General features: G+C 37.4%; 1 protein-coding gene across 3 annotated transcripts in view; it reads left to right on the top strand.

The window, feature by feature from the left end:
• ESYT2 (extended synaptotagmin 2) overlaps positions 1–14,947 on the top strand; it is a 79,950-nt gene that overhangs the window by 43,776 nt on the left and 21,227 nt on the right. For all 3 annotated transcript variants that reach the window (XM_058807652.1, XM_058807645.1, XM_058807659.1), the window contains exons 7-12: positions 6,463–6,518; positions 11,185–11,305; positions 11,940–12,116; positions 12,571–12,653; positions 13,871–13,919; positions 14,562–14,651. In XM_058807652.1, the coding sequence (XP_058663635.1) occupies positions 6,463–6,518; positions 11,185–11,305; positions 11,940–12,116; positions 12,571–12,653; positions 13,871–13,919; positions 14,562–14,651 (576 nt within the window). The remainder of the gene's footprint in view (positions 1–6,462; positions 6,519–11,184; positions 11,306–11,939; positions 12,117–12,570; positions 12,654–13,870; positions 13,920–14,561; positions 14,652–14,947) is intronic.

The following is a 14,947-nucleotide window of genomic DNA, read 5'->3' as shown; positions in this document are numbered from 1 at the left end:
CTGCACAGACCAGTGGGAATACTACAGCACCTACTCTGTATTGTTGTTTGAAAGGTTGAGTTTATTGTGTATTTCCTGGGAGATACACTGGATAATGTTACATATTAAATTATTACAGCAATGCCAGCACTTCAGTGTTGTAGGTGGTGATGGGCTTTGCTCTACTAACAAACAAATTGTACCATGTCTGGTATGGCCTTTCACAAGCAACAATAGAGGGCATATTAGTTCCCTTCTTGTAAGACATTCCTGGGAAGAATCACATCTTATCCCATGGATTTGTATCCTCATGGCCTGTAGTAGAGCTTCAGTTTTTCTACAAAAGTATTGCACTTCCATAACTCATTTAGCAGGAAGCTGTTAATCAGCATTTTAAAATATGCTGTGGCTTATCTTCTGAGAATTAGTATTGTTTATGGCAGCCAAATCAAGCCACAAGGTTGGCAGTGTTTAGAGGCTGCTTTTTGTATATCTGTGAGCTTTATTTATGGACCTATGGATTTTACATTCCAGTACATATTTTTCCCTTTGTAAAGGTTTCTAGGGTCTTGAGAACACCCAATGTGTATAGAGGTGCTCATTAGTTTTTAGCCTATCTTTTCCTATTGGCTGAAGGGGTTTATTTTTTAATCTGATTTTTTAACCTCTTCCAAAATATGCATTGTGTTAGTTCTCAGTACAGAGCTTTGGTAAGATGTGAATTTCTTGGCTTTCAGGCAGATAACGAAATTTGTTTTCACCTCTCTGAGCAAAGGAAGAATTGTAAGAGGTTTGAGTCACAAGACACTGACTACTTCATTGGAAAGTGTAACTGGTGTCTGGAATCTGCCTTTGTGCAGTGAGCTGCTGGGTAGAGTTTGCAAGGCACATCACCTCTCTAGTTGCAGTGTGTTGTGGAAAGGCACCATCGTTTCTGGCTTCTGGCACAATTTCATTTACTTACAAATTCTGCCCAGTTTTTCCAGTGTTCTGGAAAATTGTTCTGTTAGTTCTGCTGCAGAGAACCAGCTGTCATTCTCTGAATTTTGCTAAACTAAGAGAATTATGCATTGCTTAAAATGATGACAGAGGAGGAAATCATATTGTTAAGCTATTTCTTAAATATGGAAACTTTTCAGGTTTGGTGCTTCATAAAAGATTCATCAGCTGGGAGTCCTTTGCTTGCTCCCTTTTTCTCCAAAGGACTCTTCAGTTAGTTATGATGGCAACATTGCTGTAACTTCTGTCAGAACCACATGTTAGGGGGTCCTGTTCTTCTCCAGCAAGTCACGGCATGGCAGTGCCCAAAATACAGAGTGAAAACCCCTTGTTATTTTGCTGGACTGTGGCTGGGGGCTCTCTCCTGCTTATGAAGAATTTTTTTGCCTCCTTTCTTCTCACTCTGCTGTGAGTGTGTCTGCTGTCAGTGTTATTTCTATACTTTTGCAGATATAAAGATGTTGGGTTTTTTTTCCCCTGAGTTGCTCTTTAATGTTTGGAAACCAAGAGCAGACTTGAAACAACTTTATTGAAAGGAATGATGGGGCGAGGACAGGGGGAGATAGAACACTAAAAAAAACAGAAGAGGAGAAAACAAAAATAATTTCTCCCTAATACCTGTAGACCAAGATTAGTGTGTGTGTTACTGCTGGGTGCTTCTGGTAGAACTGGAAAGGAAACTCTGTGGTGGGTGAATGCCAAAAACTTTATCTGACAGGGGAATTTACCTTTAAAGCCCAAACAGTGAAAGCTTGATTATGGCAGGAGTTTGAAGGCTCATATTCCTTCCAAAATATTTAATGGCTTAAGATTTATTTGCAAAGCTTTTTTAATAACCCTGTAAAGTTCTTAGCTGTAATAATGTTTTTTTTTAATTTATGAGCTTCAGCTTCAAACGGAAGAGGATTTGTCTTTAACATTTCTGAAATTGGTCTTTGTATTTATTCCTGTACATTAAGTGGATGAAGAGAATTTCTGATATTATATGTATTTCTTGTCTAAATAACCACTCTTGGGTGCAAACATCTCGGGTTTTTTGTGTAATTGTTTTTCCATGTTTCATGCTGTAAGGACTGATGATGGAATGAATGGGTAGGCTTGTTTTTTAGCAGAGGTGTGTAATAATCAAAATACTGACAGTGAGGCTGTATCATAGACCCTGTTTTGTTTCATAGGCCGTGTTGCAACCTTTTGAAATGCTTTTTAGTCGCATCAATGCAAAGTGTCACTTCTCAGTGGCATCTCTTTGGTTGTTCTTGGCTTTCTTTAGGGCTGTGGCAGTTACTGCAGAAACCGCTGTGATAAATGTTTCAGTCCAGTGAAGGAGATGTTTCCCAATGTTGAATTTCAACATGCATTGTGTTGCTCAATTTATTGTGTTGCTCACTTTATTCAGTGAAGGCTGTTTAGGAGGCAGCACAGGACATACTGTGTTAATTGCTGTATGCGGCTCACTGAACAAAATATGAAAACAAAAGGAAATGCAAATCTTTTCTCATTCGCTATTTAATCTGAAAACATGGTTATTTATGTAAAACTGTTAAATACAGGATGCAGGTATGAGCACCTCAGGATAGGGACCACTTTTGGAAGGTATTTATGGTGTCCATTTGCTTCTATTTTGCCTATGAATAAAGAAAAAATAAATCATATAATAAACTGGCTTCATTGTCTTAAAACAGTATAAAATTACTATTTCTAGAAGCTTGGTAAACTGCATAGCTTTTTAAAGTGTCTTATAATGTACAGTCAAGACTTTTGATTACAACAAGAGAATTAGTCTGAATACTCAATTTGTGGTTAGTCTTATCAGCTACTACCAAGCTACTTGTTTGCTATATTACTTAAACATCCGTGGGTTTGCATGATTGAGGAAGTAGTATAAAACTGAAATTATTCACACTAAGTTGGAATTTTCATCCTGGTTCAATTATTTGTTTCTTAACTTTTTTTTTCAGATTTAAGATAAGGAGGAGATTTGAGAACATATACAAATACAGTAATTTGCACAATTAATTTTTAAGGTGGAATCTTAGTTTTCCTAAATGAAAATATTCTGTGTTCTAGCTCATAGCTTTTGTAGAACTGTACAAATAAAGCTTGCATACCAATGTAAAAGAACCCATTTTGCAAGAAATTATTTTCAATAAATAATTGATTTTTACATTTGTAAATTAAAAACCTCATAGCTTTAAATTCATAACCATGTAGAAAAAATTATAGTACCTCAAAAAGGAAGAATAAAAAGACTGTTCAGTACACAGTATGGGTTGTAGCTAAGAAATTGTCTTCTGAAAGGCAGTACTTCCATTTAGCCTTGCAAGTATTTCATAAATAAAGGAGCATTAACCTTTTCTCACTAAAATCCTGCTAGTGGATTAGAAATAGAAATAGAAAGTGGGCAAAACTAGTTGTAAATGAGGTATTAAAAAAAGATATTGAATACAAAGTGGTCCTGCAACCACTGATAGCTTTGTGCTTTCACCTAAAGAAGGAATCAGTCAAGAAAGTCAGCAATCTCTGTAGAACTTCTGAAGAATTTTTTCACTTTAGATTCTTACAGTCTGGTTTCATCTATGACAAATGTAAATGATCAGGTAGATGGCTTGGTCTGAGTTTAGTCTGAAGCAGAATCTCTGACTTTCTGGGGAAACTACTGGGTGGAATTATCCCATGATGGGGAAATATGGAAATTTTCTGCCCCAAGGAAGATGACTCCTACCCCATCTGCAGATTTGCAGCTGTGGGACAGATTTGGGGCCTGGCACATCCTGTGTAGCAGAGGAGGGCCTGGCACATCCAAGCCAGCAGAGCCCGAACTGCACTGAAGCACCAGGAGAAAGGGGAAGTGGTCACTTCTGAGAGACTGCTGGCCTCATATCCCATCCTGACCTGTTCTCTCTTGAGGATTGTGCTTGCCTGGACCTCAGGTTCAGCATGTTGTTACAGCTTGCCTGGCCTCAGACCATTGCCCACTGCTGCTCTTCCATGTGGGGATCAGCACCACTTCCAGGGTTTTGAGATCTGGAGAACATGAAAGGTGACTGCAGTGTGGCTCTGGAGGCAGTTCAGGGGCACAGGGGCTCAGGTGGTGAGCTCCATCCTGCTGCTAAGGTTGAGGAGGCAAGAAAATGGTTGGGAGTAGCCAGGAGGGAGTCATGAGCAGGAAATCATGGAAACCAAGGCAATAATCTCTGTGATCAGAAGGTTGGCTGGGTGGATGAGGGAAGAACTATGGATACAGCTTACCTTGACTTCAGTAAAGCTTTGACACAGCCTTCTGCAACATCCTCCCAAGTAAACTGCTAAGTACAGAAGAGATAAATGGGCAGCTTGGTTGAAAAATGGCTAGACTCTTCAGGGTCAGTGAGCTGGGGTTAGCAACATGAAGTTTAGCTGGAGGACCATCAGTAGTGATTTACCCTGGGTTAAAACCTGGGGCCAGCACAAATTCATGGCTGTCCTGGATGCAGAGACAGAGTGTGCTCTCAGCAAGTTTGCTTGCTTAAAACTGGAAGGAGTGCTTCATACACCTGATAGTTGTACTGATGTTTAGAGGGACCTTGACAAGCTGGAGAAATGTGCCAGCAGGAATGTCTTGAAGTTCAACAAATGGAAATGTAAAATCTTGTGCCTAGAGAGAAATAACCTTGTCTCCCATGTCAGGCTGGGGGCTGACTGGCTGGAAAGCAGCTTTGCTGAAGAAAATACAGGCTGATTAGTTGGATAGAAGGGGGAAGAGAAGTCAGAAATGTGCACTTATGGCAAAGAAGGCCAACAGCATCCTGGGCTGCAGTAGGAGAAGCGTTGCCAGCTGGTTGAGGGAGATTTTCCATTCTCCACAGCACTGGTGAGGCACATCTGGAGTGCAGTGTGGGGTTCCCCAGTACAGCAGACAGGGACATGATGGAATAAGTCCAGTGGAGGGCCACAAAAATAATGAAGGTACTGGGCATCTCTCATGACATCATGCTTCAGTCCCTTAATCATCTTCCTCATGCCCAGGACAGCCTGAGCCCTGTTTGTGGCAAGGGCATGGTGCTCATGTAGGTCCCATGATTGGTGTTGCCTTTTGTTCTGGAATATCTGGTCTGGTTATTACATCTTACTTTTTTCCTTGAAAGGATAATGATTTCCTTTTTCCTTGCTTAGTTGTTTGTTACAGGTAGGCTTGGTAATATTGTTCATAGGTAACATTGTTGAAATATTAGCCACCATTAATAAAGTGTATTAAACAATATACGGTGTTCCTTATATGAGTTAATCTATTATGTCTTATCTTTACTGGAAGTATTCACAAAGGAAATCACTAATTAAACTATTAATAGGTCCTTTGTAAAAGAATGGTATGTGCTATTTTTAAAAAAGAAAGTGAAGTTAGGGTGATGATTCTCATCTGTTTGTGAAAATACACAACATTTGTTCTTGCAGAGGTTTGTTGTTTTGTTTTAGCATTTAGCTGGACTGCCACAATTAGTTTCTTAACTGAGGAATATCAAAATCCTTTTCTCATGCAGTTAGATTGAGTGAGTTGGATTTGGAAACATGTTGGTAACTGGGTGGGTTTGGGTTTATGTGTTGCTTAAATACTCTGGTAACTTCTGTGACATTAATTGAAATAATTCAGCTAAGAGAGAACTAAGAGAACTCAGATCTGTTGGTTTTGTTATCTAGAATTAGAATATTATAGGATCAAAAAGGATGTTTTAAATTAGTTTTTAATGGCAGCAATCATGAAGCATAATAGGTACCTTTATACAGCATAATATTCTGCAAAGATTTTCAGTGACAAAGTATGCATGGCCTAGCAATGAGTTATCCCTTTTAATTATTTCTGACAATTTTTCTCTCTTTGATACTTAATCCTGTTGATGCCTTTCTCCTTTATCAGTGGTAAAATGAACTTCTGCCTTGAAAACAGCCTCTTATGTTTGAAAGCTGTTATCACATCTTCCTGCCACCTTCTTAATTCCAGTTCTTCATTCATTCTGTTGACTACCTCTTCTAGATCTCTTATTTTCCTGGTCTCATGTGGGGTTCTTTTTCAGGTTATTATAATTTGCAAATGCATGTTAATGATTGTTCATCTCTAACAGGTCTATGGTGACCCCAGAAATATTTCTCCAGAATATAGGATCACATTTCATTATTCTATATGGATTGTATGGAGTAGATCCTGTGTATTTGTGTATATTGGGGGTGTATATTTATATAAAGAGTGGATAAGAGAATGGTAAAACTTTTTATAACATTAAAAAAATGTATCTAAAAATTCTTAAAAATGGAAGAGTTGTTTTGTTTGTTTGTTTGTTTGAGAAAATCCTGGAAACTGTTTAATTCTCCACTGATCAGAATCTGTAGCAATTGTGTTTATTTCTTCAGTATTACCAATTCTAAGCTGCTTTTCTTTTTTTTTCCTGTCATTTCCCCCCCCCCCCCCCCCCTCCCTTTTCTCTGCAATTTTCTTTTCTCTGCAATTCACAGCTTTTGGAAATTAACTGGACTGGACTGACCAATCTTCTGGATGTTCCAGGACTGAAGTGAGTATACCTAAAGCAGTGTATCTGCACCCCAGTAAAGCCCAGAAAATCTCAAGACCATAAATTGAATAGTTTCTAGGTTAGATGACTCTGAGCAGTTTTCTCTTAATGTAGAATTATATGAAATTGCTCAATTGGCAGAAGGTAGTGATTTCACCACAAGTCAAAGTATGCAAAAAATATATCTAGTAGATCATGTTAAAAATAGTTTGAAAATATAATTTATAATGTACTTCTTTTAGTGTTCTCAGCCTTTCTAGAATCTTATGAATTTCCTACCTGCCATCTCCTATCATCAGAGCCTTCCTTTCATGCAAGTGGGTTCATGACATCTTGGTTCTTGGCTTTGTATGCCAATCCATCTCTATTTGCTTGTGTAAAGGTAGTTAGAAGTACCTTAAGACTATTCAAACTAAATAAAGTTTCTAATATCTTCAAGTGTTTACTTTTAAAGCTTTCAGTTTATTATGTGAAGATCAAGTGGAGTACCAAAATATTCACTGTATATAGCAATAAAATGTGTTAGCTTATTCAGAGCTTTTCCTAATACCACATGATAAAATCCCAAATTAAAAAGCTTCAATAGAGGTGCAAATTAGGCTGCTTTCAATCATTATAAACCTGATTAAGTTAAATCCATTAATATATTCATATTTATCAGGTTTTAATAGTTACCCAAGGGCTTTTTATATGGAGACAATGGCAAAGGAGATAATGGTAGATCTGATACACACTTGGATTTTGTGACTAGCCCTTTTATTAGATCCCATACTCTCAAGAGTTGGCTGACTCCAGAATTATTTTTATTGTTTCAAAACAGGAGTTTGAATTTAGTTGTTAAATTAATCCCTTAGTAATCAATTGCATGACTGAAGTGAATTCTGCTTTCCTTAGACACGTGGAGCCATTGCATGGAATCCCAGCTAAACAGTTTGAAATTAGAACTTGCATTAAGTAGGTTAATGGCTCCAAGAATTTCTCATGTTTCAAGTCTGTCTCTGAGGAAAGAGGTTTTCTTGATGAGTGAGAGAAAATGGCTTCCAAAATACAGCTCCTGAGTAATAATTCCCCTTTTTGATATAACACGACTAAATTTACATTTAGCACTTAACTTTACTAGGCTCCTGAGACTCACATCCTGCTACATATTTGCCTGGCTGCAAACACAAAACCTCAGATGTAAACAAAGTCTAGCTAAATATCTCAAGTTTATGGTTTCCAGAGCAACCAAACTTGGCCACATATGCACAAACCAGTGCCACCTAGACGTGGTATAGTTTCTATAGTAACTGTAACTGGGGTGACTCATGCTCTGCCTTGCCAAGAGGTTTCTTTGGTGCTGTATTTTTTTTTTTCTTATCTGTATAGATAACTTGACATATTGTAGTTGTTATAAACAATGAGATTGCTGCTACCACAGGTACCTTTATAATCCTATGGCTTTTGGCTGCACACTGAACTGCTTATTGTACTCTGTTTGCAAATGTCTGCTACTAATTGAATTTCAGCATTAGCTGCTGGAAGCTTCTCTGTCAGCTGTTAACTATTTTTTTATTGCTTTTCCTATAAGACTCCACAAAGGAGAAGGACACACAAGGAATTCATATTCCATCATTAGTATAGCTTGTGGAGAAGTGGAATTAAAATCTCTGTGTGAAGAGGAGACAGGCTGTGAGAATACTCAGGTGCTTTCAGGAGGGGATGTGGTTGATGGGAAGATGTTTGGGTTGCTTGAGATGCAGTGAAAACACTCAATGCAGTCAGAAATTTGCTGTGTCTGCAGTATGAATAAAGATAGCACAAGAAAAATACACAACTGCTAAAAATTAAGTAGAGCTAAGTAGAGAGCAATACAAAAGAGTAGGCAACTCACAATTATTTTTCTACAATGAAATTGAGCTTTTAAAGACAGTCTTATAAATATATGAAACATTCTACACTTCTTCCCTTTTTTGAACTGAAAAAATAATTGTACATAGAATCGTTGACTAAAGTTTTATGATCTTAGGAAGCTGGTTTTTAATGATGCATCAACATAAGTGTTTATATTAATGCATCTTTCTCTGTTGCTTGCAGTGTTTTGTCTCTGTTTTCCATAGATCAGACCACTTACTTTAGATAACAAAAAATGCAAAAGATTGTAATTTTTGCCTTGTATTCATGAGGAATACTTTGCATCTAGGTGCACCCCAGCTGGCTAATACCAGATGAGATTTAAACAGCTTGAAAGCATCATGTTGTTTTAGAATTCATTTAATTCATTAGTTAGTTGCATGCAATCTTCAGTGTTCTTTTCCAGCTCCCTATATTTAAATTCAGGGCATCTGCTACATTCTAGGAGTCCAGTTTCTCTATGTAAAACTTGGTGAAACTTTATTAATGCTGCCTCAGTTTTCTCAGGTGTTTTTTGTGTAATTCAAGCAGCAATGTTGGGATAGAATTATGATACTGACCTCTGGAACCAGATTTGGGGTTTGGTTCTGGCATAAAGGATTGTGAGTCCTTCCAGTACTTGGGCTGTGTTTCTTTCTCTTATTTAAGGAGACTTGCTGTAGCTCTATTTGAACATTAGTCAGTCTCTGAACCTTATGCTAGTCCAGAGGAGGTTTATTTATGCCTGTGATCACATAAAGTTTGTGATTTTAATGAAACACTAGAGAAGAGCAGGGCAAGCTCTGGTACCATTGCTTTCCTTACACAGCTCCTTTGCTTTCTGTCACTTGGTTTTCTCCATTAGTCATCTGTTCTTAAGGGACTGAGCATAAAGGCAGAGCTTTCTCTTCTTACCAAGTAGGGACACTAACAAAAGCAGGAAGAAAAAGCTTACCTGGTCTCTATACTAGTGTTGTCATTAGACTTGAATTTTGAAAAGTGAGATTGTTGCTTGTGTGGTTACCATCACTTCAGCTTTGGTTTGGTTTTTCTTTTCCTTTTAATGTTAAGACTGGTTGAGATGTTTATCTTCAATTTTTTGTCACCTCTTGACAAAATAATGAATTCTATTTTCTTGGCTCATTTCAGAGAGCATAGAAAGCGAGAGGTTTGGTAGAATGAAACTTTAAAGTTTGAAAAGCAGTATGTTAAAATGATAGCTAAGTGAAGCTACTCTTCAGATAACATGTAGTATTTGTCTTAAAATTTACTGAAACTGAATTTCTAGGGTTCACATAGAATGATAACCTCTGTAAATGTGACTGGATAAGCTCTTCATGAAAGGGAGGAGAAGGAAGATTCTTTAGGGCACGTGTGAATTAACTCAGAAGTTGAGTGGAAACTTCTTTCCTCTGAGCAATATCTTAACGTTATCCACTGTTTCCTCTTTCTAACCAGAAGCCTGCACAGACCTGTCCATTGGTTTTGATGCAGCCTTGAGCTCCTTCTGTTCCTGTTGTTCTGAGCACCATTACAGTCAACCATGTTGCATCATGTATTGTAGTCACCTGGATTTCCAGGGGCAGCCAAGGGCTTGCAGGCTGCTCAGTTTTCAGATCTCTGGCATGAAAATCAGTGTGCATTTCTAGTGGGCCAGATTGTATTTCATGGATTTGTTCTGCTGCCCATCTCTAGCATAATGTTAATTGCTCATCACTACATGTTCTTTCCAAATGAAACTGTAACACATATCATGTTTCACTGCAGTTTTTGTGTTTTTATATGCTAGCTCCTGAGTCAGAGTTATTCCCAGCTTCAGATTCAGTCTTAGAAAACTTCACAAGGTGCTCACACAGAAGTGCTTCATCCAAAAATGTTCCAAGTAATCAAACATTATCTGCATCTTGATTTGACAAAGACTGTAAAAGAAGAATCATGGTGTGTATTTAGGAGAATTCACAGCTCCACCAGCTTTAGTGAGAATGTCCCTCTGCAGTTCAAAGTATCTCAAGTATTATTGTAATGACCTCTCTGAACCTTTGGGCATCCTCCTGGGATGTCCTGGGTGCTTGTGCTCTGTGTTCTGCCTTCTCCCTGCGTAGGCAGTGTGTGCAACCAGTGCTGTTGGTGTGACAATGATTTGTTGTCAGTTCACACCTGAGCTGGGTGACCTTGTAGCTTAGGAAATTGTTCTCTCTTCTCTGTGTTTGTGGAGGGGTGTGGGGTTGGGTTTTATGTGATTCATTACCAGTGTGGTTGCACTGCCACTCCCTTTTCACTGAACAGAACCAGTTTTGCTTCCCTAGGCTACGTTTTACTGTGTTTTACACATTGTGTTCTGTGTGTCTGTGGTTTAAGTGATGGTCCTCCCAGCTCAAGAGGACAAGTGCTTTCATAACAATTCAGGAAGGGACAGCCAAACTTGCAAGGACAGACAAATCATTATTGAAGTACAAAAGTAATTAAACAGTTACCATCTGCTTGGTTGTATGTGTTAGAGGCAAGAGCACTTATGCAATTCCTTTTTACCCAGGCTGCTTATAAAAGGCAAGGGTGAGGGGGAAATTTGGCTGTGGCAGGGAAATGGGAACTTTGTATTCATCCCTGTGGTCTCTGCTGTTCGGTGTCAGCTGCTTCCACCTGGTGGCCGTTTGGGCAAGAATCCTTTATTTTGCATTTACAAACCAAATGTGTCTTCTGCTCTCCCAGGAAGGCAAATATTTTCTCCATTTAGGTTGTTAAGCAGCAAAAGGAATATTTTTTTAAAGTAACTGAGGATTCTTTTCTCCAACAGTGGCTTATCAGATACAATAATACTGGATATCATATCCAACTACTTGGTCCTTCCCAATAGAATTACAGTCCCCCTGGTCAGTGAAGTGCAGATTGCTCAGCTGAGGTTTCCTATACCAAAGGTAAGCAGGTTTCTGTCAACAGCAATAATTGGGCATTTAGTTTCTTCTGTAGTAACTGTTCAAGGCAATCTGGAGGAATTTTGAAATACAGTTACTGCACTGGTACAAGTTGCTGTGAATTCAATCACTGATAATAACTGATTTAATTTATAAACAATTTCTGTGAAGTTAATGTTTCAAAAGCCACCAAGAAAGATTTATTTACTTATTCATTTATTTATTCTTTAAAAAAAAATCTTAAACTTATTACTTTTACAATCACTAGATTGCTACAATCTAGTTTAACTATAGATAAAAAAGTAGCATGTGTTTTACATTATGGTGGAAAATTACTATTAGTGTCCTTCACTAAACAGTTGTTGCTATTTTTTGCTACTCAGTTCCAGAAACCTGATATTTCTTGATGTAACTGGCATGTTTCTGATGGCTGATGACAATTTTTCTTTTCAGGAGTCTCTTGAGTGCTAGGTCTGTTGAGTGTGTGGATCATCACTGATATCTTCTATTTACAGTATGTCCAGAATAACTTTCATGTTAAGGAAATGACAATGGAAATTATAAAACATCTTTGTGTAAATTGTGATGACATGGAAGCTCTCAGATTACTATACAAACTCATCTTTTCCTTTTTCAGGGTGTTCTAAGGATACACTTTATTGAAGCTCAGGACCTAGAGGGGAAAGATACTTATCTGAAAGGGATTGTCAAAGGAAAGTCAGATCCTTATGGAATCATCCGTGTGGGCAACCAAATTTTCCAAAGCAAGGTCATCAAAGAAAATCTCAATCCAAAATGGAATGAAGTTTATGAGGTATAACCAATAAAAATACCTTGTTTTATGTTCTTTTTTATGTAAGAAAAAAAAGAAGAAATATCCTCTTTTGTTAAAGAGGTTATTAAGGGGTGTGCTTAAGGAGCTTCTTGATGTCTCCCACTAGAAGCCCAAAGTTCTGTAACAAAACAGAAATTCTCCCTTTATTTACATACATTTTTTTTCCTTTTTTTTTTTTTTTTTTTTTTTTTTTGTCTAGACTGAGCATCAGTAATTCTGAAAAATTAGTTTGGGCTTTTAGAGCCAACATTGACAAATTTTATCTGAAAAGCTCTTAAAATTGCTCTACTCATTAAATTGAAATTTTTAAAAGCATTTGCTTACTAATGTATTTTACTGTACAAAGTTACTGCAGCTCAGTGTTTTACTGTTATTATGCCATTTAACCAAGCTGGTCAGTTTTACTGATAATGCCCTCTCACTGAACTTCCAGGCCTTAGTGTATGAACATCCAGGACAGGAGCTAGAGATTGAGCTCTTTGATGAAGATCCAGATAAAGATGACTTCCTGGGGAGGTAAATGTTATGGAGAATATGTTTGTATGCATTGGAAAGAGATTAAATATTGTAATTTTTCTTCAGTTATTGTTTGTATTTTATTGCAGTTGTTCTGCTATCTAATTGTATTTATAAATCAATTGTCTTGGTAGTAAGTAGTTTCCTAACTACTTCATATGTGTAAATTCATTTATATGCAAATGTGCCTGGGTGTGTATATACACATCTATATGTTTACATCTTTTCTGAAAAAAGCAGGTGAGGATTGTGGGTACCCAGAATTGTGCCCTAGCTTCTTTAATGTCTGTGAGCTAGCACTAAGTCTTAATTCTTTCTTCAGGCAAAGTTAATATACTTTTATAGCTTTGTATCTTCTTCATCTTCATAGCTTCTAAATGACTGTCTTGAGTTTGTTTTTCCTCTGAAGAGCTGATCTTAACTATTTGATTAAAGGAAAAAAATTACTGTAATGCTTTTACAAACATGACTCACTCTTTGACTCCATAGGCCATAGGTGTTCACTCATAAACATTTCATGGGTTTAGCCAGCTTCTTTCTCCAGTAATTTGTCACCTTTATTTCTTGTCGAGTTTTGGAACTTCTCATTGTTGCTTTCCATAGTAGAACTCCCTTGTTTTTCCAGCTCCTCCTCTCTTAACAGGAGCAACAGTACCTACTTCTCATTAAAATTAAGAAGTAGGCAGTGCAAAGGTTTCTTTTTCTTTGCACTTCCCTAATCTTACACTGAAGTGATGGTGGGAGGAAGTGACCTAATGTGTACATCAGTATTAATAAAATAAGAAGCCAGACAAATGTTCATGCACTGGCATGCAGATGTCTGCTCTGTTTAATTTTTAGCAGATTCCCTGCTACATTTTTAGCTTGTGTGAACTAGAATTCTCCCAGACACTGCCAAAACATGAATTTGGTCACAGGTGCTATTTCCAGTGGGTAGTTTGGATGTGCTCTCTGTTTTGAGAGTTGGGTCATACACATGTGAGTTACATTGTTCCCTCATGGTTACAAAATGGGCTCTGTTGTAGGCATTTTCCTGAAACCCTGCACTCATCTTTGCTCAGCCATTTCCTTCTCTGCTCCTTCTTTTCTGAGGGGCTAAAAGAATAATATTCTGCTCTTTTGATGTCAGTGGTGGATAATCAGGGTGAGGCTTGAGTTCTGTGCTAGATATTTTGTTTCTTGGCTAAAATACTGCTTCTTTTTCTCCATTTTCCTAGTTTGATGATTGATTTAATTGAAGTTGAAAAGGAGCGTCTTCTAGATGAGGTAATGGAGTTCGGTCATTTTTGGTTTAACAAGGCCCATATGTTGTACATGTTGTTGTTCTTGGGTTATTTTTTCCTGGGCATAGTTCCTCTATGTGCAAGAATAACCTTAATGCTGTAGAAATACATGCCCTGATGATCAGTACAGTGGTTTAAGAGCTATCTGAACTGGTGAAATCTGAAAAATAATGACATTCTTTGTTGGTCTTGAGGTTTTAAGGTTACTCCTATGCAAATGCAAAAAATAGTAATTTAGATATTTGGTGAGAAGTTTTTTTGCAAGAGAATAGTTAATTGCTGGGCAGACTAATTTTTATCCTATATGTAAGAGAGATTTTGTAGGAACATTGTGCAGGGTTTGTTTTCCCAGAACATCTTTACAGAACTTTAAGAATTTTCTTGGTATTTTAAAGATGCTTTTATATATAATGTATAATGTTTGTCTAGGTGGTTTTATCATTCTGTATTGTAATACTTTATGCAAAATATGACCTTTTAATGGATCAGATCTTTTCAGGTTATGTGGACTCCAGCTCTGAGAGATTCTTAGCAGACTTTAGTGCTTCCTAAATGTCCTGAAGAACTAATTGCAATCATAGATTTGTTTGCCAGATTATTTCACATTATTTTGCTTAATTTTCAGTGGTTTACTTTGGATGAAGTGTCCAAAGGAAAGTTGCATTTAAAACTGGAATGGCTCACATTGATGCCAACTGCTGACAATCTAGACAAGGTATTAAAGGAACACATTACTTTCCTTCTAATCTTAATTGTTTTGGGGTGATTTGTTGTGACTTTTTTGTTTATTTGTTAAGTGTGTAACCAGATCTCTAGCTGCTGTGAATTTGGAGTAACAGCTTTATTCCAAGCTGTCTGTCTGCTAACATTTCATTACTTGGGAGATAAAGATGGATATAATATTACAATCTGTCCGATCAAAAAATATAAGTAGGAAATGGGGTGCAAATTTCCATGCAAATGGTTTTGAAATGTCTGCATGAGTCTTGAAAACTTACTTTTTATGTTTCA

This window comes from Ammospiza caudacuta, chromosome 1 (assembly GCF_027887145.1).
Source record: "Ammospiza caudacuta isolate bAmmCau1 chromosome 1, bAmmCau1.pri, whole genome shotgun sequence".
In the NCBI taxonomy this organism is placed as follows: Eukaryota; Metazoa; Chordata; class Aves; order Passeriformes; family Passerellidae; genus Ammospiza; species Ammospiza caudacuta.
This window is presented reverse-complemented; position numbering and strand designations above follow the sequence as displayed.